The sequence below is a fragment of the Nannospalax galili genome, unplaced genomic scaffold (genome assembly GCF_000622305.1).
Source record: "Nannospalax galili isolate Female #2095 unplaced genomic scaffold, S.galili_v1.0 scaffold5, whole genome shotgun sequence".
Classification (NCBI taxonomy): domain Eukaryota; kingdom Metazoa; phylum Chordata; class Mammalia; order Rodentia; family Spalacidae; genus Nannospalax; species Nannospalax galili.
The window spans coordinates 3,006,813-3,029,274 of NW_008353126.1; the positions used below are offsets into that span (position 1 = coordinate 3,006,813).

Consider the following 22,462-nt stretch of genomic DNA (forward strand, 5'->3'; position numbering starts at 1 on the left):
TATTAATTTTCATCCATTTAATTAAACTTTAGTGCTATTTCATTACTATACAATTAAACTCTGTTCACCCTAAAATTTAGTTTTCAAAAGCAATATTATTAAGTTAGAACTCATTAAATGTATTGTTAGTTTGTAAGTGAATAGCGGTATTCTTTAAAGTAACAGTTAAGGAGGGAGAATATTAAAAAGCTTACATTACCTTGCAAGGGTTAAATCATGGTGGTGGTATTCTAATGCTTTGGCATAATCATGCAAGTAGAAATAAGCATTGCCCAGCTGGCTGTAAATAGCACTAAGTGTTTTTAGGTCTTCAGTTCCAACTTGAACGGCAGCTTCAAAAAATGACACACCAGCACGACAGTCTCCTGATTTACACAGACGTTCTCCTTCCAAGGCTAGCTCAAGGCAAGAAGCTTCCATTCTGCAAAATTATACAGGACAGATATCTGTAACATACAACTACATCATTTTAGAACTTCCAATAATATAATTTAAATGTGGGCTTTGTGGCTACTCTTGATCAGAGCAATGCTTAACTGAATTACACATAAATTGATAAAGCAGTAAACAGTTATTTGTGACAACTAATTTGCCTATTCAAATTTCTCTGAGCCTCAGAGGTCTGTTAGAGTAGCCAAATATCTTCATATGAAGCTCATTATAATTGGCCCAGCCAGTGCAACTGATTTTAACTAGAGAGACAATCTAAAACTGCTTCCAAAACTACTGAGTTCTGTCAAACTATGGGCTTCCTAAGAGTCTGAGGAGAATAAGGATGACTGGGAAGGTAGGATACTGTGATCACCACTGTTCTCTATCCTAGTACCACTCACCTGTCCACCAGCCTCTCCATCCATCTGTTGATCCTTCCACCTACTTTTTCTTTCTTTTTCTATCTCGCACACACACAACACACACCATTCTCTTTCCTACAGTCTAAAAAATAAAGGAACAAAACTTGCTTTGCAAGCACAAGGACCTGATTTTATTCATACACACACACACAGAGGGCACATACATACATATTAAAAAGAAAGCAATAAGCCAAGCATGGTGGCACATGCTCTAATCTCAGCACCTGGGAGGCAGAGGCAGGCCAATCTCTGAGTTCAAGGCCAGCCTGGTCTACATAAAGTGTTCCAGGTCAGACAGGGCTACACAGTGGGACCTTGTCTCAAAAATAAAATAACTTGAGCTGGGCATAGTGTCATGCACCTTTAATCCCAGCCTTTGGGAAGCAGAGGCAGGCAGACCTCTATGAGATCTAGATTAGCCTGGTCCACGTAGTGACTTCCAGGTGGGTTGGGACTAGGGAGACCCTGTTAAAACAAAACTAAACAACAACAACAACAAAAAGAAAATAATAACTGGGCATGATAGTACATGCCTTTAATTCTAACACTCAAGAGGAAAAGGCAGGCAAATCTCTGTGAGATCAAGGCTAGCCTGGTCCACACAGCAAGTTCCAGGTCAGCTGGGGTTACAGAGAGACCCTGTCTCAAAAAACCAAAATAAGGGGGTGGGGGGCTGGAGAAACGGCTCAGTGGTTAAGAGCACTAGCTGCTCTTGCAGAGGACCCTGGTTCAGTTCCCAGCACCCACATGGCAGCTCACAGCACCTCCAGTTCCAGAGGGTCTGACACCTTCTTCTGGCCTCCATAGGCATTTGCATGACATGGATGCACTAACATACATGCAGGCAAGACATTCATACACATAAATAAAAATAAATAAAAATTTAAAAACAAAAGTAAAATAATAAATCAAAAAGGAACAATTTAAAGATTTTCAGAAATTCTAATTCTTCAATTTGTTCTAAATTTAAAAAAAGAACACAAAACTAAAACAGAACCGAGTCACTACTGCTGGTTCTTTGAGTCACCGCGTACCTTAGAGAAAAATACCACCACTGCTACTTTCAGCTATAACCCTAACTGTGGGGGTTCCCTTTGCCAAGGCTGTCTAGCATCTCATGGTGTCTCCCATGTCGACCTACCACTGACTGTTCTTGCAGAAGATCTGTGTTCGAATCCCAGCACCCACATGGCAGCTAACAACTGTCCATAACTCCAGTCCCAGGGGATCCGACAGCTTCTTCTGTCCCCTGCAGGCATTGCATGACATAGCTGCACTTACGTACATGCAGGCAGTACATGCATACACATAAAAAATAAAATATTTTAAAAATTGTCTTAATACAAAAAGTACCCATATAACTGTAAATTTTAAGATATTTATATTTATTTTCTAATATACATTAAACATGTAATGATTGAAATTTAAAAGTAAAAATTTTCTTATGTACCGTGTGTATCATTCTTTGAAAAGCTCTGATTAGCTCATCAAACTTTAAAAATTTTCTAACAGCTCTCAATGACTCCTGACTAGAGTCAGGTCTATGCCATTCTAACAGAGCAGTGGTTCTTAATCCTGGCTGCACAGTAGCAGAGCTCAGGGTGGGCTTTTTAAAAACTCAGTGTTAAGTCCTGCTGTCTACAGGGAATTCTACTGTGCAAGCGATGGCTGAGTCACTGCTTTAACAGGAAGGGATAATTAAAGTACTATATATCCTAATGTATACTTTGTGTATCTAGCAGCAAAACACGTTTGTTCTGGTAAAGGTCTCAGTCTCTCCTCCACTCCCACCCCCCATACAGTGTGTTATCATACACTATGTTATCCAGGTGGGTACTGAACTTCTGGACTCAAGTGTACTCCTCCTGCCTGAGCCTCACAGTGGCTTGCGCTACAGGTATATGACACTGCCCAGCTTAAGTGCTTTTAGTCTATAAAACTTCAAGTGCTTAGATCTATACATTAAAATGGGATTGTATAAGTAGAAAACAAATCTTATGGAGCCAGAAGTTACAGATGAAGATCAACAGAACCAACTGCAAAGGTTCAAAGTAGACTCTTGATTTAGAATAAGCAGTTTTCTAGAGCAATCTGTAATTAGTAATTGTCAAATTTTATATTCAGGTCTTTTTTAACAATTCAAAAGAGTTAGCCAATGTGTACTGCTTGCTATATGAACAGTAATTTTACCTTCGGTTTATGAATTTATAAAAGCCTAAGATATTAGTAAATAAGCCTCAAACATTTTGTTTCAATAGTAGATAAAGCCAATTAGATATTAAGAGGGAAGAACTAAGTACATGGAAAGATAAAGATACCTGATTAAGTTGATTAAACTGGTTTAAGTTTTTTCACAATTTCATATGCATATACAATGTACTTGGATTGTGTTCCCCCACTACTCCCTCTTACCCACTCCCCATCCTGACAAACCCTCTCTGCTTCCCAACAAGCACTCCTACTTTCATGGTTTTTTATTCATTTCCTTATTTATTTTTGTACCCCACTTAATGTAATTAGGGCTGCCTGCATGAGCATGGGTAGGAAGTTACTGACTTGGACAAGGACAACTTACCAGTGGCTGCCACACTGGGAACTATGGCTCCCCTCCCCTAGCAACCATGAACTGCCTATAGCTCCAGAGGAAGGGGTGGAGCTTCATGAGCCCCTCCCCCATTCATGGTGGAATGTTGATGGGCCCAGGCTTGTGCAGGTTTTTAACCAGCTACTGGTCTATTCTTTTCTCTCTTCATTTACATCCATATAAAGCAGATGTGTCTTCTTCAACTAAGTATCATCAGCACAAATATTTGGCCTTCTGGATTTTTAAGTTTATACATGACATCATCAACCCAAATGATTTGATACGCAACAAAATTTAGCTGTAGGCTAAATGGTATGATAAGAGTTATACATTGTGTGTGCATGTATGTGTGAGTATGCTTGCCCATGCATAAACACGGGGAGGCCAGAGATTTAAATCAAATGCCCTACTCTCTCTCCACCTTTTTTATTTTTTAAATTATACCATGTGGATGCTAGGAAGCAAACTTGTGTACTCTGCAAGAACAGCCAATGTACTTAACTACTGAGCCATCTCTCTAGCCCCCAACATCTTATTTTTTGAGACAGAGTCTCTAACTAGCCTGGAACTTTCCAAATATCCTATTACTACCTGGCCAGTGATTGCCAGAAATCCACCCATCTCTGCCTCTACAGCATTGTACCACCAAGTCTGGATTTTGTTTGGTTTTGGGTTTTGTTTTGTTTTGTTTGCATTCTGGGACTCAAACTCAGGTCAGCAGGTGGCAAGGCAAGCAGTTTACCAGCTGGGCCATCTTCTCAGTTCCCCAAATTACATATGTATATTGGTCTTTTTGAGACAGGGTCTCCCTGTAGCACCAGCTGCCAAATTATGCCTTTTTTAATCTTTTAAATCTTTATTTTTCTTATTTGTATGTGGTGTATGTGTAAGTGTTCACCACCAGTTCAGAGGCCAATGGAAGATGCCGTGCATCCTGTACTATTACTCCACCTTACCCCTTTAAGATAGGGTCTCTCACTGAACCAGGACTCAATTTTCTTTTTGGCTAGGCTGGATGGCCAGTACCCCAGGGATCTACCTGTCTCTGCCCTTTGCCAACACTGGGGTTGCAGGTGTATTCAGCCATGCCTGTCTTATGTGAGTGCCGGGGATCTGAACTCAGGTCCTCAGGCTTGTGCAGCAAGCACTCTCCAGCCTCCAAGCCAGTTCCTCAGTCAGTCCCTCCCTCCCTCCCTCCCTCTCCAAAGGATTTATTTTTCTTCATGTGTCTGTGTGTATGTGTCTAGTGAATATATACCATGTGTTTGCAGATGCCTCAAGGCCAGAGGAGGGCATTATATCTTCTGGAGCTGGAGTTACTCATGAGTATGAGCCATCCTGTACGGATGCTAAGAATCAAATTCGAGTCCTCTAGAAGAGCAGTAAGCACTTTTAACTGTTGAGTCATCTCTCCAGCTCCTATTTTAATTCTTTTTAACTTAAGCATAATAGTCTCATTTTTACAATATTAAAGTATTGAAATGTTTATTACTCATAGTGGTAAGTAAAACAGGGACCTGTCCCAAAGAAATATAAAACTATAGAAGCTAGTACAGTGAATGCAATATGTCCCTCTTTCAATGTGAGCGAATACCAATACATGAGATGTCACCAGTGCGCTTCATCTCTACTCCCATGCTCACTTGAAGTAAACTCCAGGACATATATAATTTTACTTACAAATATTTAGTATTTAGTTCTCAAAAGTAAATATTTTCAAAAAATACAATCATAAGTATTTTAAAGAAAGAATTAGGATCACTTGAGCTCAGGAGTTTGAGACTAGCCTGGGCACACAGCAAGATCGTGTCTCAAAACCAGCAGAGAGAGAGAGAGAGAGAGAGAGAGAGAGAGAGAGAGAGAGAGAGAGAGAGAGAAACTTATATCATCACACCTACAATTCTCTAATGTCAATCATAATCTAAACTTTTTTCAAGTTTAGAAATGTATTCCATTTTTCTATCAGTATACCCCTTTCCAAGTATGTGTAAAATAAACCCCTGGGAGGTTCCTTAATATCCAAGGAAATATTCCATTTCAAAGTTGCAGTCACTGCACTACAGAAACTCCTTGAAGGAAAGATGGGGCCATCTACAATGAAAGAATCAGATGGGAGGCTGGAGATTGCTCAGTGGTTAAGGACACTGGCTACTCTTGCAGAGGACCCAGATTCAATTCTCAGCACCCACATAGCAGCTTAGTGTCCGTAACTCCAGTTTTAGGAGATCTAACACCTTCTTCTGACCTCCTTAGGCACTGCACGACACAGGTGCACCTACACACATGCAGGCAATACACTCATATACATAAAAATATTTTTTTAAAAAAGAAATAGCCAGATGGATAAACCATTACATACTAAGTATTTACTAGAGTAGAAGAGGAACATACAGTTCAGTTCATCACCTGAAATTACACAACAATCTACAATCCACAGAATGCTGTATCTTAGAACCCTGATGAAGCCAGGAATGTGTTTGGTATATTTTTACTAAAGATAGTTACAGATTTTGAAGTTCTCCTTGGTGAAGTCCAATAGCAATGTGCAACCACGTTTGACCTGTCTCTCTCTCTCATGGAAAAAGAACCAAACAAAGATCTTCCCACAGGCAGGGCTCCAGGGCGCTCCCCCTCATTTATGGTTCTTCTGCGGTCTCAGAAAGCAGAGCACTCTTCACAACGACAAAACGCACATAAGGATGTTAGTGGTTCATCTGATGGCTATGTCAAATGAAGTTCAATGGGCATGCACACCAGACAGCATGCTAGGCTTCAAGGCTGCCCTAAGAAACTAACAGTCAAAGGAGGAAGGACAGGTAAAGAAAGAAAAACAGCCATAAAAGTAGCCACTCCTTAATAGTTTGTGCTAGGAAAGAAATATGCACAGGTCATAATGTGAGCACGGGGAGGAGGCACAGCCAAATTAAGGAGTTCGGAAATCGTTTCCAACAGATTATCTCTAAGCTAAATCTTAGACATAGAGTTAGCTAAACCAAGAAGATGGAAAGGAAATTCAGGTCACCATGCATACATACTCAGAAGCACTGAGACCTGGAGCAGTGTAATGTTCCAGGAAGCAGAGCTCAAAGTACAAGATGGAGAAGGCAGGAGGCAAGTGTAAAGCACAGGTGCAAGTCAAGACAGTGGAGCATCTGATACACTGTTTAGCTTGGCTCTGTTCCAGGCACCACTATGGTTACATAGTTAGCTCTGTATTTTCACACTGAACATCCAAGTGACCAATTAAAAAGACAGATTCCAGCCTGGCGAGGTCGCACAAACCTTTATCCCAAGAGCTCAGCACTTGGGAGGCAGAGGCAGGCGGATCTCTGGGAGTTTGAGGCCAATCTGATCTACATAGAGAGTTCCAGGTCAGTTGGGGCTATAGAAAGACCCTGTCTCAAAAAAGAAAAAAAAAAAAAAGTAAGAAAAGGCAGATTTGGAGATCCTGAGGGCCTAAACTAGTGCAGTGGCAGGGAGGATGTAGATGAACAGATGAATCTAAGAAACATTCAGGAGATCAAGCTGGCAGTAGTTTCCAGGATACACAGTAAAAAGGAAAGGAAGTATGCAACTTTCAAGTTAGGGGAAATACAGACTAATGGGTAAGGTGAGAGTATTTCATACTAAATGCTCATTTGATGTTAGATATCTCCCATTGTTCTTTTTCTGAAAATGCTCATTCTTTCATTCAGTCATTCATTTTTGAGATAAAATCTTACTCTGTAGCCAAGGCTGGAACTCACTCTATAGCTCAGGCTGGCCTTGAACCCACAGCAATAACTCCTACTTCAACCTCCTGAGTGCTGAGATTATAGGTGTGAGCCACCATGCTTAGTTTTTTTAAATTTTATTACATTTGTTTGTTTATTGTGTGGGTGTGACAGGGTTGAGGGTACATGTGTGTGCCATTGCATATGTGTGAGATCAGAGGACAACTTTTGGGAGTCAGTTCTCTCCTTCAACCATGTGGGTCTCAGGAACTGAACTCAGGTCTCTGGGCTTGCACATCAAGTGCCTTTATTTAACTGAGCTATATTGCCAGACTGGGAGGATTTATTTTTAATAGACATGTCCTTAGTGGGCTGAAGTGCTGGCTCAGTTAGTAAAGCATTCTCAAGAAGGACATGAATTCTGGGCTGGTGAGATGGCTCAGTGTGTAAAGGTGCTTGCTGCCAAGCTGGTCACCTGAATTCTATCCCTGGAATCCACAGGGAAGGAGAACCAACTTCTGAAATGAGTCCTCTTACCTCCACATGTGCACAGTGGCATGTGTATGTACACTGTTGCCCCCTACTTCCCTCCAACACACTAAATAAATAAATGTAATAGACATTTAAAAAAAAAAAAAAAGGTCATGAGCCAGACTTGGTGGAGCACACCTTTAATCCTGGCACTTAGGAGGCAGAGGTGGACCTCTGTGAGATCAAGGCCAGCCTGGTTGGTCTACAGAGAACAAAACCAAACCAAACCCTGTTTGGGACTAGAGAGATGACTCTGGTTAAGAGCAGTGGTTGCTCTTCCAGAAGGAACAGATTTGGTTCCCAGCGCCCACATGGCACATAGTAATGATCCGTAAGTACAAGTGGTGCACTTACACACATGAAAGCAAAATACTCACATATTGAAAAACAAAAAAGATCCTGTATCAAAAAAAAAAAAAAAAGGTGGATGTCACTTGAGGACTGACACTAAAATTATCCTCTGGCCTTCACATAAGTGTGTACATGTACGTTCACACACATACACACAAACACACACACAGAAAAAGAAATGGCCTTACTTTATGTAAGCTTCCTTGGCAACATGCCTTAACAAGAACCATCTACTTCAAAGTATGAATCTCCTATTTATTAAACATATGTTAAGACATGTAGGACTTAGTAGCAAACGCCTTCACTCAGGAGATTTTGAGGGCTGGGAACTTAGCTCAGTGGCAGAGCACTTGCCTGCTATGCACAAGGCCTCAATTGATTGGCTTCAATCTCTAGTAGAAGAGAAAGAGAGAGAAACAGAAAGAGATTTACATTAATTTTGTATTCTATTCACTGACACGAACCTCTGATGTTTGTTACAGTAACCTGTAATAGTTTTGATAAAGAATATACCATTCGAGAACAACCTTACTAAATAGTTACTTTTTGTGGTTTAGTGCAATAACCAGAACGTCTAGAGTAAATGTCTAATAATAATAATAATGGAGATATACTTGCTTTGTTCATATTATATCAGAATTACTAAATATTAAACTGAATATTGATGTCATTTTTAGAAAGTGTCTACCCAGTCCATTTTATTCAATCCTTATTTGTTTGAGGAGCTGGAGAGATGGATCAGCAGTTAAGAGTACTTGCTGCTCTTGCAGAAGACCTGGGTTTGGTTCCCTGCACCCATATTGGGTGGCCTGTAACTCCATCCCCAGGAAATCTACTACCCTCTTCTGGCCCCCTCATACATCAGGCACACACAAACACAGTGCACATATATACATGCAGGCACTCACACATACACATGAAATCAAAATAAATTTTTTAAAAAATACTTGTTTGTGGGGCTGGAGAGATGGCTCAGTGGTTAAGAGTGCAGACTGCTCTTGCAGAGGACCTGGATTTGATTCCCAGCACTCACATGGTGGTTAACAACCATCTGTAGCTCCAGTTCCAGGGGATCTGACGCCTTCTTCTGACCTCTGTGGGCACTACATGACACAGATGCATTTACACCCACAAAGGCAATACACTCATACACAAAATTAAAAAAAAAATAAAAACACTTATTTGCTGAGCATGGTGGCTCACATCTTTAATCCCAGCACTTAGGAGGCAGAGGCAGGCAGATGTCTGTGAGATCAAGGCCAGTCTGGTCCATATTATGAGTTTCAGGCCAGCTGGAGCTACATGGAGACCATCTCAAAGCAACAACAACAAAAACTTTACCTTTTTTATAAGGCCGTCTATGAAAGATCACTATTTAAAACTGTACAACAGCTAGGTCCTTCAGTCAACTAAATTTAAAAAAAAATCATCTTTTACCCACAAAAAGTTTGAAATATGTTCCATTTTTGTTTTTACAGCGTATAAAAATTACAAAATATAAAGTAGCTAGTCATAAACTCTTCCAAAGAATATTAATAAAGTAGCAAATAATTAGTCTCTGCTACTATTTTCCCATAGAAAAGATACAAAAACTTATCACTGCCACAACAAAAACTCTGGTTATAAAATATACTAACAGTATAGTTTGAGTATTTTTATATTGAAGTTTGAAATGATCGAGAGTTAAATACATGTTTAAATAAAGATGAAAAGTCGTGTACTGAGAAGGCAAGCCTTACCTGTACCGAACATGAAAAGAATGGTCTTCCCTCACGCTCATCAAATTTTCCTCCATCGAGTCATACTACAGGCTGAGGAAAATATACAAGTATTTTATTTTGTGCCAATCCAGTTCTTTGCAATGCAAAAGAGTCTGCAGAACACTGTCCAGTTAGTACATTAATGAGTTGGTTAATGCATCCTAAGCTCCTGCTTCTTCTTTATTAATAATGAAAGGAGGTCAGTGTCAGACAGCTTAAAGGTTCAAATGTGTCCCAAATCCTTGCATCTCTGGCCCTTTCAGCAGCACTTCAGCAACGTTTCTGTAAAAGGAATACAAGATGCTTTGCTTGAAGTCCTATTTTCAAAGAATAACCTGAAGCAACCCTGAGCTGCACATAATCACACTAACTCCACAGACTGCCGTTGGGTCAACCGCTACAGAACACAGCAGAGGTCTAACTGCCACCACAGACACTGTGTATAAATAATGATGGGAATTTAAGAGATTTGCTTGAGAATGACACTTTAATTTTTAAAACTGGTTTAAAACATAATAATCTTATGTAATTATTACAACCAATCATGAACAAAATGTATTATATTACTATCTTAAAGTTATGATACTTAGAACTATTAAAAGCTCTTAGTAATAAATCAGGCGAAAATCCAATAATTTTTTTTTAAAAAGTCAAACTCTGTAAATTTTTTTTTCAAAGAAGACACCACAGTGATATTTAAGTTGTATTTGCACTCATTTGCTCTCAAAATATTAAGTTCCTTAAGGTATTTAAAATATTTGCATTAATATTGAATAGGTACAAAGAAGAATTTAGGAAATGTGTATACAAAAAACCCCAACAATACAACAAAACACTTATTTAACACTACCCAGCATAAGACAAAGTGTGTTCCCATTGCCTGTGAAGTCTCTCAGGTCCCTACCCTAAGCATCACCTTCTTTTCCTCTGTCAGATGATCTCCAAAATAAATACTATTCATTGTTCTCCTGCCTACCTGTACACCTTTACCACAGATGTGCACATGACCCTAAATAATACAGTATTTCATTTTCTATGGTTTTGCGCTACATTGTTTCTGAGATTCATTTATTGCTATAATTTGCTTCTTTTTACTGCCTTATCACATTCCATTACACATTAACTGTACTTCATTATGCTGTGGGTTTGCATTTGGAGTGAGGTTTTGGTCCTATTTTTGCTATTATTGAATGAACTGTCACAAAGATTATTATTAATAATTTAGTGTACCAGTTAGGCAGCAAAGCAGATATAGTTAGAGAGAAAAATAAAACAGATGACCAGAAGAAAAAAGTCTTGCAGAGCAGCTGAGTGAAAGGGAAACAAAGGGAGAGGCTCTAACATACATGTAACAGGAGCACCAGAAAGAAAGGAGTGAAGACAAGACCTTAAGAAACAAGTTTCAGAATTAAAAGACACACCCAGCAGACTGAAGCAGCACACTCAGTGCTGACAGAATAAGACGTTAGTTAGTCTGTGCCCAGATCCATGACAGAGAACTGGAATGCCTCAGATAGAAACTATAACCTTATGGCAAAAACTGAGATAAATTAAGATATAAAGACATATAATCAGCTGGGTGTGGTGGCGCATGCCTTCAGTTCCAGTGCTGGGGAAGCAGAGGCAGGCGGGTCTCTGGGTTCGAGGCCAGCCTGGTCTATTAATGAGTGCCACACCAGCTGGGCAACACCACACCAGCCAACAAATCTCTTCCTTTATTTCAGAGTTCCATTGTGTATCTTTTCCCTTATTAACAACATCACGAAAAAAGCCAGGCATGGTGGCACATGCTTTTAGTCCCAGAACTGGGGAGGCAGGGCTAAGAGAATCTCTTGTGTAGATCAAGGCCAGCCTGGTCTACGTAGTGAGTTTTGGGCCTGCTGGGGCCACAGGGAGACCTTTTCTCTAAAAAATAAAAACAAAAACCGCTAAAGGGAGTAAGAGTAAATATTCAGAACAATAGCAAAGTGTATCTAGATTACACAACAGCCAAAGTGGCAACCAGTCCTCCATCATCCACTATGAGGTTTAGCCTGTTATTTATAAAATGAGATATAAGCAAAGATATTAGAATTCATTTAACTTTAAATTAAGTTGTATTTAAGTATTTTGTCATCTATGAGATCTTAATTTCCAAATTTTACTAATAAGTGAGATATCAATTTCACACTTGTTAAAATGTAAAAATTAAAGATGTTCACATGTATTTACTTGTTTAACACATTAACAAATTTTTATGAATTAAGTTGCAAAATACCTTACTTGATTAAAACTGCATAAAAAAGCATTGATTGAATGATTGATGATTGATTTATAGGTTTTTGAAACAAGACCTAGGATAGCCTTGAACTTGCTATACAGCCAAGAACTCCTGATCATCCTGCCTCCATCTTCCAAGTCCTGGGATTAAAGGCATACCCCACAAATAACTCCCAAGTACAATTTTTAATGGAGTTTTAGTATTCTCCAAATTATCCAAAGAAGTCACTCTCTAGTACTCTCTATAATTATTAACACCCTTTCCTCTCTTTCAATCCAGGGCCTCACACATGCTACACAAGTATTCTTGCATTTTACTTCTTAAAATTATTCACTGAACAAACGAGTAATTCTTGACTCATGCTTAATGCTGCAAGAGCACTCTAACACCAACTCCACAACACTGTATTCACTCATGCTCGCTCCACATTGCATGGAGTTAAAAACCCAGTTCATGCTTAGGGCCATGTCTGTGTTTACTCTTATGTATATATAGTAACACTAGTCAAATATATGTACTATATAAGGCTGACTAAACCCCGGTGGATGAACCTGCACTGAGGGACATCTTGGGACACTAACTTTACATAATAGGCCTTAATACAAATGACAGAATGTATGAACTTCAGTGGGGGGGGGCTATGGAAGGGTGTTAAAGAGGAGGGGGGTATAAAGATGATTTTATGTATGAAAAACACAAAAATTCAATGAAAAATTATTTTAAAAGTATATGTACTATATAAGGATTTTTCCTTAAATTCTAATAAAATTGTCCTAAAGCTTCTGTTTGAAAATCTCCTTGTAGCCCCAGCTGGCCTGGAACTCTCTATGTAGACCAGGCTGGCTTCCATCTTATAGATATCCAGCTGCCTCTACCTCCTGAGTACTGATTAAAAGGGGTGTGCCACCACACCCTGAGAGAATTGATCAAGTTTTAGTCTCCACCTTCCATCAAGGCAACTAATATTTGTAAGCAACATTCAGCCCCTTAAAGCATCTCCCAAACAATGCTCCAAAAACTGAGATACATAGCAATTTTTGGTCTGACTATAAAGAAATAAAGAGAATGTAATATTTTTCCCATATCCAGAAACTGACCGAAGTAGAGAAATCAACTAGCATGTAACTCTCACTGCTTCATTAACTACCCGACTAGAAGTCACACCAAGGAAACACCTGTATACACCTAGCGACTCCTAGGCACCAGCCAAGGTATGCGGCAGTGTAGAAAAAAGCTGGCCTTTAATCAAAGAAATTCTGCACCAGATTCACTCCAGTGACAGAAAAGTTTGCAAGCTACAGAACAGGAACAATGGAACACAGATAGCTACACTTCTTTGTTTCAGCTTCTAGAATTTATCCAAACTACCTGCAACTGGCTGCAATTTAAATGACAGGCTTGCTTCTTTCATTCAAAGATCTATATCAACTGGCAACACTCATCACATAAGGGACTTTTCTTGCCTCCAAGTCATCTAAACTGTTTCTTTAAACCTTTCATATCCCATTAATTTCTTCTAAGGTGCAATACTCAAATTCTCCAAATTCCTTTAGGTGTAATGTTTCAAGTCAAATACAATAGTCCTTTATCAACGTGAGCAGGAATAAATGTGCGGAAGAATCACAAATAAATTGAAAATAAGGTTCTGTTATTAGAATTCAGAGTGCAGGTTCTAGTAACACATGCACATCATAGTAACCATGGGGGAAATAAAATAAGATGCCAAAACAGCCACTTCTAGAATAAACTCTGTCCTAGGTGAACCAGTTATTTTCTGCCAAATTATGTGTCTGTAAGTAGACACTTTCTAGTTGCCCTAAATGTGGCTTGTCACCTAATTTGACTCCTCCCATCCTTGGACTCAGGATTGAACCATTGAACCTATAGCCTTATGCATGCCAAGCAGATGCTCTACCACTGAGTTAAAGCACCAGCTCCTCAAACTCCTATTTCTATTCAAACCCAGTAGATTCAAGCTGGCAAGCACAAAGAATAATAGATGCAAAATTAAGAGCACAATAGGGGAAGGAAGTTGGGGCTGGGGAGATGGCTCAATGGGGAAAAGTGCTTGCTATGCCAACGAGAGGACCCCAGCACTCAAGTAAAAAAAAGCCCAAGCATGGTGCGCATCATCTGTAACTCCAGTGTTAGAGATGATGTAGGGAGGAGGATCCTGGAAACTCAATGGCCAGGCTGTCTCCAAAAAAAAGTAAGCTTCAGGTTCAGTGAGACCCTGACTCAAAAGAGTAAGGTGAAAAGTGATAGAGGAAAACACCTAGTATCTTTCTCCGGCCTCTGCATGTGAGCGCTATGGCGCTCACACACACACACACACACACACACACACCCACACACACACACACACACAAACAAAAAAAAAAAAAACAAGGGCTGGAGAGATGGCTCCATGGTTAAGAGTGTAGAGTGCATACTGTTAAACCAGGCATGGTGGCACATGCCTTTAGTCCCAGCACTCAGGAGGCAGAGGCAGGTGGATCTCTGTGAGTTCAAGGTCAGCCTGGTCTACATAGTGAATTCCAGGCCCGCTGGGGCTACAGAGAGACCCTGTCTCAAAAGACCAAAAAAAAAAAAGGAGTGCATTCTGTTTTCATAGAGAACCCAAGTTCCATTCCCAGCAGCTCTACCATCTATAACTTCAGCACCAGGGGATCTGATGACTCTGGCTTCCAAGGGCATCTGCACTCACGTGCACATAGCACACACATAGACATACTACATATAATAGAAATAAAATCAATCTCAAAACGAGAGTAGGAAGTTAATCTAGGGGAAGATAAGAAGCATGTTTGTAAGGAAAGGCAAAGGGCAAGGTACACACAGCCCTCTAGAGCTAACACAGGTCTGAGTTTATTGTGGTAAGTATTCATGAGCCAACTAAAGGCCAGAAAACTTATTTTGACACTAGAACATGGTACTGATATGAGAAGCCAGTCCCTAAATTAGGGTAGTCAAACCCAGAGCAGGTGGGTACTTGATGATGCATCTGAGCACTAGAGAAAAAAGGAGACAGTGCCCACTGAGGTCTGTGAGGGCAAAGGTCAAGGAGGAACTGAGAGATCACAGTACTTCCAATTTCCAAGACTGGAGAAACAGGAACACCCAATGAAGGGAAAATGGAACACAAATTATACTGTGGAAAGAAAAAACTGGACTACTTATATAAACCTTGTACTTCATAAAGTGCTATATTCACAAATAATAGCTTAAAAAATCTCAAGCTTGATATATAAAAATCTGAAAAATAAGTAAAGGTCTGGGTGAAAATAGGAACAAAGTCTGGGTGACTGAAGTCCCCAAATTTTTATATATTTTTAAAACTGAGAGAGAGAGAGAGATGAGTGTGTATATGTGAAAGAGAGAGAGAGAGGAGAGAGGGAGGGAGAGAGAGAAAAAGGGAGGGAGAGGGAGATGTATGTGTATGAGGGGGAGGAAAATGTGTGTGGGGAGGGGTGTGTGTGTGTGTATAAGAGAGACAGAGAGAGGAAAGGAGGGAGAGGGAGATGTGTGTATGTGTGTGGGGAAATATGTGAGTGGGAGGAGAAATGTGTGTGTGTGTGTGAGAGAGAGAGAGAGAGAGAGAGGTCCCTGTAGCCACAGCTGACCTGAAACTATGTAGACCAGGCTGGCCTTGTTCTCAGAGATCCGCCTGCCTGTACTGGGATTAAAGACATGTACCACCACATCCTGCTGAACACCAAAATTTAAGAATGTTAATTCTCAATGGGCGTGGTGGTGCACGCCTTTAATCCCAGCACTTGGGAGGCAGAGGTAGGTGGATCTCTATGAGTTCAAGGCCAGTCTGGTCTACCTAGTAAGTTCCAAGCCAGCCCCACTACAGGGAGACCATGTCTCAAAAAAAAAAAAAAAAACCAAAAGCAAACAAAAAATAATGTTAATTTTCATTCTTATAAAATCATTTCAAATAGACATGATTTTTAAATTCATTGGTAAAATTAATAATCTTTTGAAAGTGTTTTAATGGCACTTGCATAAAAATGACTTCTAGCTAATTATGATTAACACTATAAACTGGATACAAATTAGTTATAGAAGATGTGGTAATTTTTGAAAGAACAGAAAACAGAAGCCGATGTGGTAGCACAGGCCTCTAATCCCAGCACTCAGGAGGGGAGGCAGAGGCAGGTGATCTCTGGACTACAAAGTGAGCTCCAGACTAACTGGGGCTACAGGGAGACCCTGTCTCATAAAGACCAAAAAAAGAAAAGAAGAAATAGAAATAGAGAAAGTTTATTAAAAAAGGGAAAGGCACTCTGAAAATGGGAGTGGGCTAGGGACCTGGGAAAGCATGCACCTTGTTCTTTATAGGTTATTTATGTAGCACACACAGAAATCACAACTTTGCGAAGACATTCTAAATTTTAGCCCAACACAATAATATAATTACTACTTTCCAAAAGACTATTCACGTCATAAAACTAAGAGATGACAAGGAACTGCCAGCAACCTAAAATGCTAATGGTCCAAACTAAGCCCAATTTCTAAAAAGAAAACACAACCCAGAAACATACACATTTATGTCACTGCCTTTTCCCATTTTTAATGTTTTTGTTAGTAAATAAAGAGGTATTTAAATTTTACCTTTTTAGAGACTACACAAATTATGGACAAACATGGCACAATTAGTAGTTCAAAGAAATATACTTAAAATAGTCATGAATATCACTACTGTAGAAAAAAGAGAAATAATCATTAGTAAACAATGGGAAGTATACAGCTCTGAGAAAAACTAGTCACCAAGCCACCAGAGCACATGACCCAGAGCCATTTATTGCTACAGTAGTTCTCTCTGATCTGTGGCTTCCATTCCAGTCCCAGTTCCAGTCAATGGCAATCCAAATATATTAAATGCAAAATTCCAAAATTAGTGATCCATGAGATTTTACTTATGAACCATTCTGAGTAGCATGATGAGATGTCCCAATTCTATCCATCCCTGTGTCCAGTGTATCCATGCTGTATATGCTACCTGCCCTGTTAGTCATTCACCAGTAGCTTGATTATTAGAGATCACAGTATTGCAGTCCTCATGTTCAAGCAATCCTTATTTTACTTAAAAATGGCTTCAAAGCACGAGTGCAGATGCTGACAATTTTATTACACTATACTATTACAATTGTTACTAGCTGTTAACTTCTTAGTATTTCCAAATTAAAGCTTACACAGGTATATTTATATAGGAAAAGATGGTTAAGTCCTAATCAAGGTTTCAAGACTGAGGGTCTTGGAAGTATCCCATGGACAGGACAGGCCACTGTACTAATATTAGTCAATCATCAGCTTTAATCAATATACATATACATGACAATTTAAAAATGTAATAGTGAAATTGAAAAGAAGTGGTCCTTCTACTAAGTAAGCACTGTTTCTCAGTAATACTAAATCAGTTCCCTTACATATGCCTTTAGTCCCAGCACTTGGGAGGCAGGAGGCAGAGGCAGGCAGATCTCTGTGTGTTCAAGACCAGCCTGGTCTACATCGTGAGTTTCAGGCCAGCTGGGACTACAGCGAGACCCTATCTCAAAGAGACCAAAAAAAAAAAAAAAAAGGCAACATCAGCTTCAGACATATTTTTAAAAACAGAAATAAATCCCAAATGCAAAAGATTATGTCAAACAACAAAAAAAGAGGGGCCCTGGACAGTTTGAGTTTAGAAATCTTCATAGGAAAATATATATCAAAGATGATCTTTTCTTCTTCATCTTCTATAGAACAATGTTTCTATTCAGTTTAATAATATTAGGAAAGTGACACTCTAGAAGCAACGTAATTTGTACTACATGCACTCTGAAGGATGGTAGCACTCATTAAGCAAATAGAAACAAGAGATTCTATTTACTGGGAGCAGCTCAAGCAAAAGCAAGGAGGTGGGACTGTACAGACTGTGTTCCAGGATAAGCACAAGGCTCGGGAGTGAAAGAGACTTCTGAGACGGTAAAGAGCACCAAGTTGTGAGATTCTGAATACCTGGCTGGAGTGTATGTTTAGCAGTGTAGTTAAACAATGGTAAAGTTTGTAGGTTTTTTCCACAACAAAGAAATAGCAAAACTAGACCTGACAGGAGGATGAACTGGCAGGATGAGGAGGTAAAGGAAATACTGCAAAATTCCAAATACAAGGAATAAGAAGCTTCTCTTGGCACTGGGCATTGTGATATATGCCTTCAATCCCAGCACTCAAGAGGCAGATCTTTGTGAGTTCAAGACCAACCTGGTCTACATAGTGAATTCCAGGCCAGCTGGGGCTACAGGGAGACCCTGTCTCAAAAAAAAAAAAAGAAATAAAGCTTCTCTTGTCATCTTGGAACACCAAACATATCCTCCCCATCATGATGCCAACAACCCTCCTTTGATTTATTGTCTGAGAAGAAGACAAAGGCTATGAAGCAGCAAAGAATTCCTAATCCTGGGCTAGAAGTGCAGCTCAGTAAAGTGGGAGACTGAGGGCAAGGACCTGGGTTTGACCTCCAACACTCCGAAAGAAAAAAAATCTGTAATAGTGAGAAAACCAGACTTTAATGCATTTCTGCTTTACAGTAAATAGATTTATATGCATGCAAAAATTCAGAAAAATCCTACTCATGTTTTTAGAAAGATTAAAAGAGTATCAAAAATGCTACTTGATTTAGAAGGCAGTGATTAGAAGGATGGAAATATTCCTTCACATTTCACAACAAAACAAGGAAGCTAAAGAGGTGTTTTTAAATAGAATACTGTGTCACAAATGGGACCCAGAGATGTATGGAGATTTAAATGAATGATGCATCAGACTGGGTGTTTTGACTGGGCCATGGTTTGAATCCCACCAGCAACTTATTAATTCCATGATTTTAAACTAAATGCTCAGAGTTGGTGTGGGAATGACAGTTACCTATGTGCTGTGATGGTTACTGATATGATTTACAAAGCATCTAAACCAGAGCATGCAAATGTACTCAATAGCAATAATGGTAACTGTTACTACAAAATAGAATACAACTGTTACAACGGACGGTACTCAAAATCTACATCAGGCTTTCCATTTCAGAATTCCAGAGAATTAGCTACAAAAATTTCTTTAGGTAAATCTTGGAAATATTTTATGGTTATGAAAAGGCTAGGGGGGCTGGAGAGATGGCTCAGTGGTTAAGAGCCCTGGCTGCTCTTGCAGAGGAATCAGTTTTGGTTCCCAGCACCCACATGGTGGCTAACCACTGTCTTTAACGACAGTTCCTGGGAATCTGATGCCCTTTTCTGGCCTCCATGGGCATTGCATAACATAGGTGCAGTTACATACATGCAGGCAATACACTAAAACACACAAAATAAAAATAATAAATAAGGGGGCTGGAGCGATGGCTCAGCAGTTAAGAGCACTGGCTGCTCTTCCAGAGGACTGAGGTTCAAATCCAGCACTCACATGGTAGCTAACAACCGTCCATAACTCCAGTTCCAGGGGATCCGACACCCTCTTCTGTCCTCCACAGGCATTGCACAACACAGGTGCACTTACATGCAGGCAGGCAATACACTCATACACATAAAATAAAAGTAATAAATAAGCTGGGCCTGGTAGCCCAGGTCTTTAAACCTAGCACTCTGGAGGCAGAGGCAGGTGGATCTCTGTGAGTTTGAGGCCAGCCTGGTCTACATAGTGAGTTCCAGGCCAGATGAGGCTACAGAGAGACTGTCTGTGGGATGTGCCTCTACAGACCAAAAAAAAAAAAAGAAAAGAAAAGAAAAAAAGAAAAGGAAAAGAAAAGAAAAGAAAAGGCTAAGGAGGCCGGAGAGATGGCTCAGCAGTTAAAAGCACTAGCTGGTCTTGCAGCTGTCTTTGACGCCAGTTCCAGGGGACCCAATGCCCTCTTCTGGTCTCTACAGGCATAGCATGCTCAGGTGCACTTAAATACATGCAAGCAAAACACTCATACATGTAAAATAAAAAATAATTTTAAAATAATTTAAAGAAAGAAAAAGTCAGAACTGGGGATGTGGCTCAGTTGGTAGGGTGCTTGCCTGGCAGATCCGCAGCACTGAAGAAGGTAAAGGCAGAAGGATCAAGAGCTCAAGGCCAACTTGGGCTATATGAGATCCTGTCTTAAAATAGCAAAAGAAAGCAAGCTATTTTATGCCAGGCATAGTTAGTGCACACCTGTAACCCTGGCTGCTGGGGAGGGACAGACAGGAGAGTTCCAAGTTCCAGGTCAGCCTAGGAAACAGCAAGATTGCCTTTAAAAAAAAAAACAAAAAAACAAAAAACTTTTTTTAATTTAAAAGAGCTAAGATGTACCTCTGTGGTCTCCAGTACTTGCTTAGTGTGCACAACAGCCCTGGATTGGAACAAGTACTGAGGAGGGTGGGGAGAAGCCATGTTTAAAACTACTATATCCCATTATTTTTTTATAATTACACTAGTATTAAATCTCAGATTTATATTAAAACATTTGTAATACTACATATCTGACTTAATGGAAATTCAATAAACTACTTATCTGTGGGATGTGCCTCTACTGTATCTCACAACTTTTTACTTCAGAGTCAATCCAATCCTTGAATTTGAAACTAGAAATGCCTTGCAAGGCAAATCCACAGTAAAGTGAAAAGAGCAGCCCGGCCTCGCATCCCTGACCCCCCCACCCCCACCCTCCTCACACATATCACATCAAATGACAACGATCCCTTTTACACTGTGGACAATGAAGCAGCGGTGCTCTTTCACGTGGAAAACCTACGCAAAAGAGGTGTTTATCAGAAACAATCACGCTATTATCACGCTGGAAAATCCCGTGTAACATTCTAGAGAGGCAGCCTGGAAATTCAGCTCGGCAGGACGGTAACTTCCAACACAAACCGCGAAGCACTCCAACACAAGCCACCGAGAGGAAAGCCAAGAACCTACTTCTTTCAGTCCTTCGGTACCATTAAATTATGCATTAAGGCAAATAAAAATTTCCATCCTCATTCGTTTCAGCAGGGTTCAAATGATACTAGTTAAAATTACCTAACTGGTTGCCATTAAGATATAAGGAAATTCTATTTTCCACTTTTAAGGATGCTCTATAGGTTTCAGGGAAAGGTCTTAACATTCCATGCTTACTTTAAAACTTCTGCCCCGATTTACTAAGTTCAGTTTACCAAAAGCAAACACACAGGTCGGTGCCCCAAAAGTTCACGAATTTAAATGTGATAAACAAGTATTTGACAGAGCTGCTCGGTTTGGACAGCAAGCGGCGGACTACAAAGGATAGCGACGTGTCTCGGATTAGAATCCACGAGGATTCGGGTTTCTATGCCCTGCCACGCTCGGAATCCGTGGGAGTCGCGGCATCCCGGCCCACGCTTTCTCTTTAAAGACGTCCGATGGGAGCTAAGTCTTCTCACTCCTGAAAACTTCAGGGAGCCAGCGAACGCCGGTGTAGGAGCGAATTCCCTCCCCGCCAGCATCCCCGTAGCGTACGGAGGTCCCGGCCAGCCCCCGGCCTCCTCCCCCTCCACCCCGCCCCGCCCCGCAACCCACCAGGCGACCCAAGACCCGGCACTCCGCAGCCGCCCCCACACCCCTCTCCGACGCTGCCCCGCCCGGTCCCGGAGCCAACAGCACTCACCTCCCAGCCGGCGGGTCCCCGGAGGGCGGCGGGGCTGCAGCGGCAGCCGCCTCTAACTGCAGACTGGGGGTGACGGCCCGTCCCCCAGGAGGGTCCCCGTAGCAACGCAGAGCCAGACAGGGGCACCGAGGGAGGCCGGTGCGCGCCCCCGGCGCCCGGCCCCGGCAGGTCACGTGAGCCAGAGCTTCGGACTCCCCCACCTCCGGCCCGAAGCCCTCCGCTGCCCAGGGGTACCTCAGCGCCGCGGGCCCTCAGCGCATGAGCTCCTCTGCGCCTGCGCCCAGCTCCAGGCGCTCCCATTCAAACCGACAACACCCCGCGTCTTTTGGACCAGCCAATGGCTGCTGAGGGCAGGACTACGGGGGCGGAGCTGGCGGGGACAGGGGCGGGGACAGGCGTTCGTTCCTGCTGCCAGCATTCTCTCACAAAAGAGAGTGTGCACCGCGGAGCCGGCCCTGGGGTTTGGTTCCGCTTTGATCCTCGATCTCTTGGAAATTTACCGTCCTCGTATTTCTCCTCCAGACACTGAAAAGTGGGGCAATAAGCATCATCCCGAGTTCAGACAGGGTCTAGGGCAGACCCCTTTGAAAGATGGGCGCCCGGATCCAGTCAGTGCCTCTTGCCCTTCAGACTCAGTCCTGCCCTATTGAAAGTCTTACAAGCCGCAGATGTGGGAAAGAAAAAGAGGCCTCTGTGACAGGAACAGAGGGTCCCGTGTGGACCTCTGAACAAGGCGTTCTCAGTTCTTCAGGCTGTGTCACAATTCCGGCGTTTCCATCTGTTGCAA

At 41.1% G+C, this 22,462-nt stretch overlaps 1 protein-coding gene across 6 annotated transcripts in view; it reads right to left on the bottom strand.

Annotated features, from left to right (window-relative positions):
- Nucleotides 1-21,957, bottom strand: part of Gpsm2 (G protein signaling modulator 2) — a 50,525-nt gene extending 28,568 nt beyond the window's left edge. Inside the window, exons 1-4 of one of the 6 annotated variants that reach the window (XM_029554688.1) lie at nt 21,676-21,957; nt 9,773-9,844; nt 8,388-8,425; nt 200-421 (exon numbers count right to left, since the gene is read on the bottom strand). In XM_029554688.1, the coding sequence (XP_029410548.1) occupies nt 200-420 (221 nt within the window). In that variant the 5' untranslated portion in view covers nt 421; nt 8,388-8,425; nt 9,773-9,844; nt 21,676-21,957. Of the gene's footprint in view, nt 1-199; nt 422-8,221; nt 8,345-8,387; nt 8,426-9,772; nt 10,076-21,675 lie in introns of those variants that run through there. The other 5 variants (XM_029554687.1, XM_008850422.3, XM_017802533.2 and 2 more) reach the window with 5 other exon arrangements.
- Nucleotides 21,958-22,462: the final 505 nt, after the last annotated feature.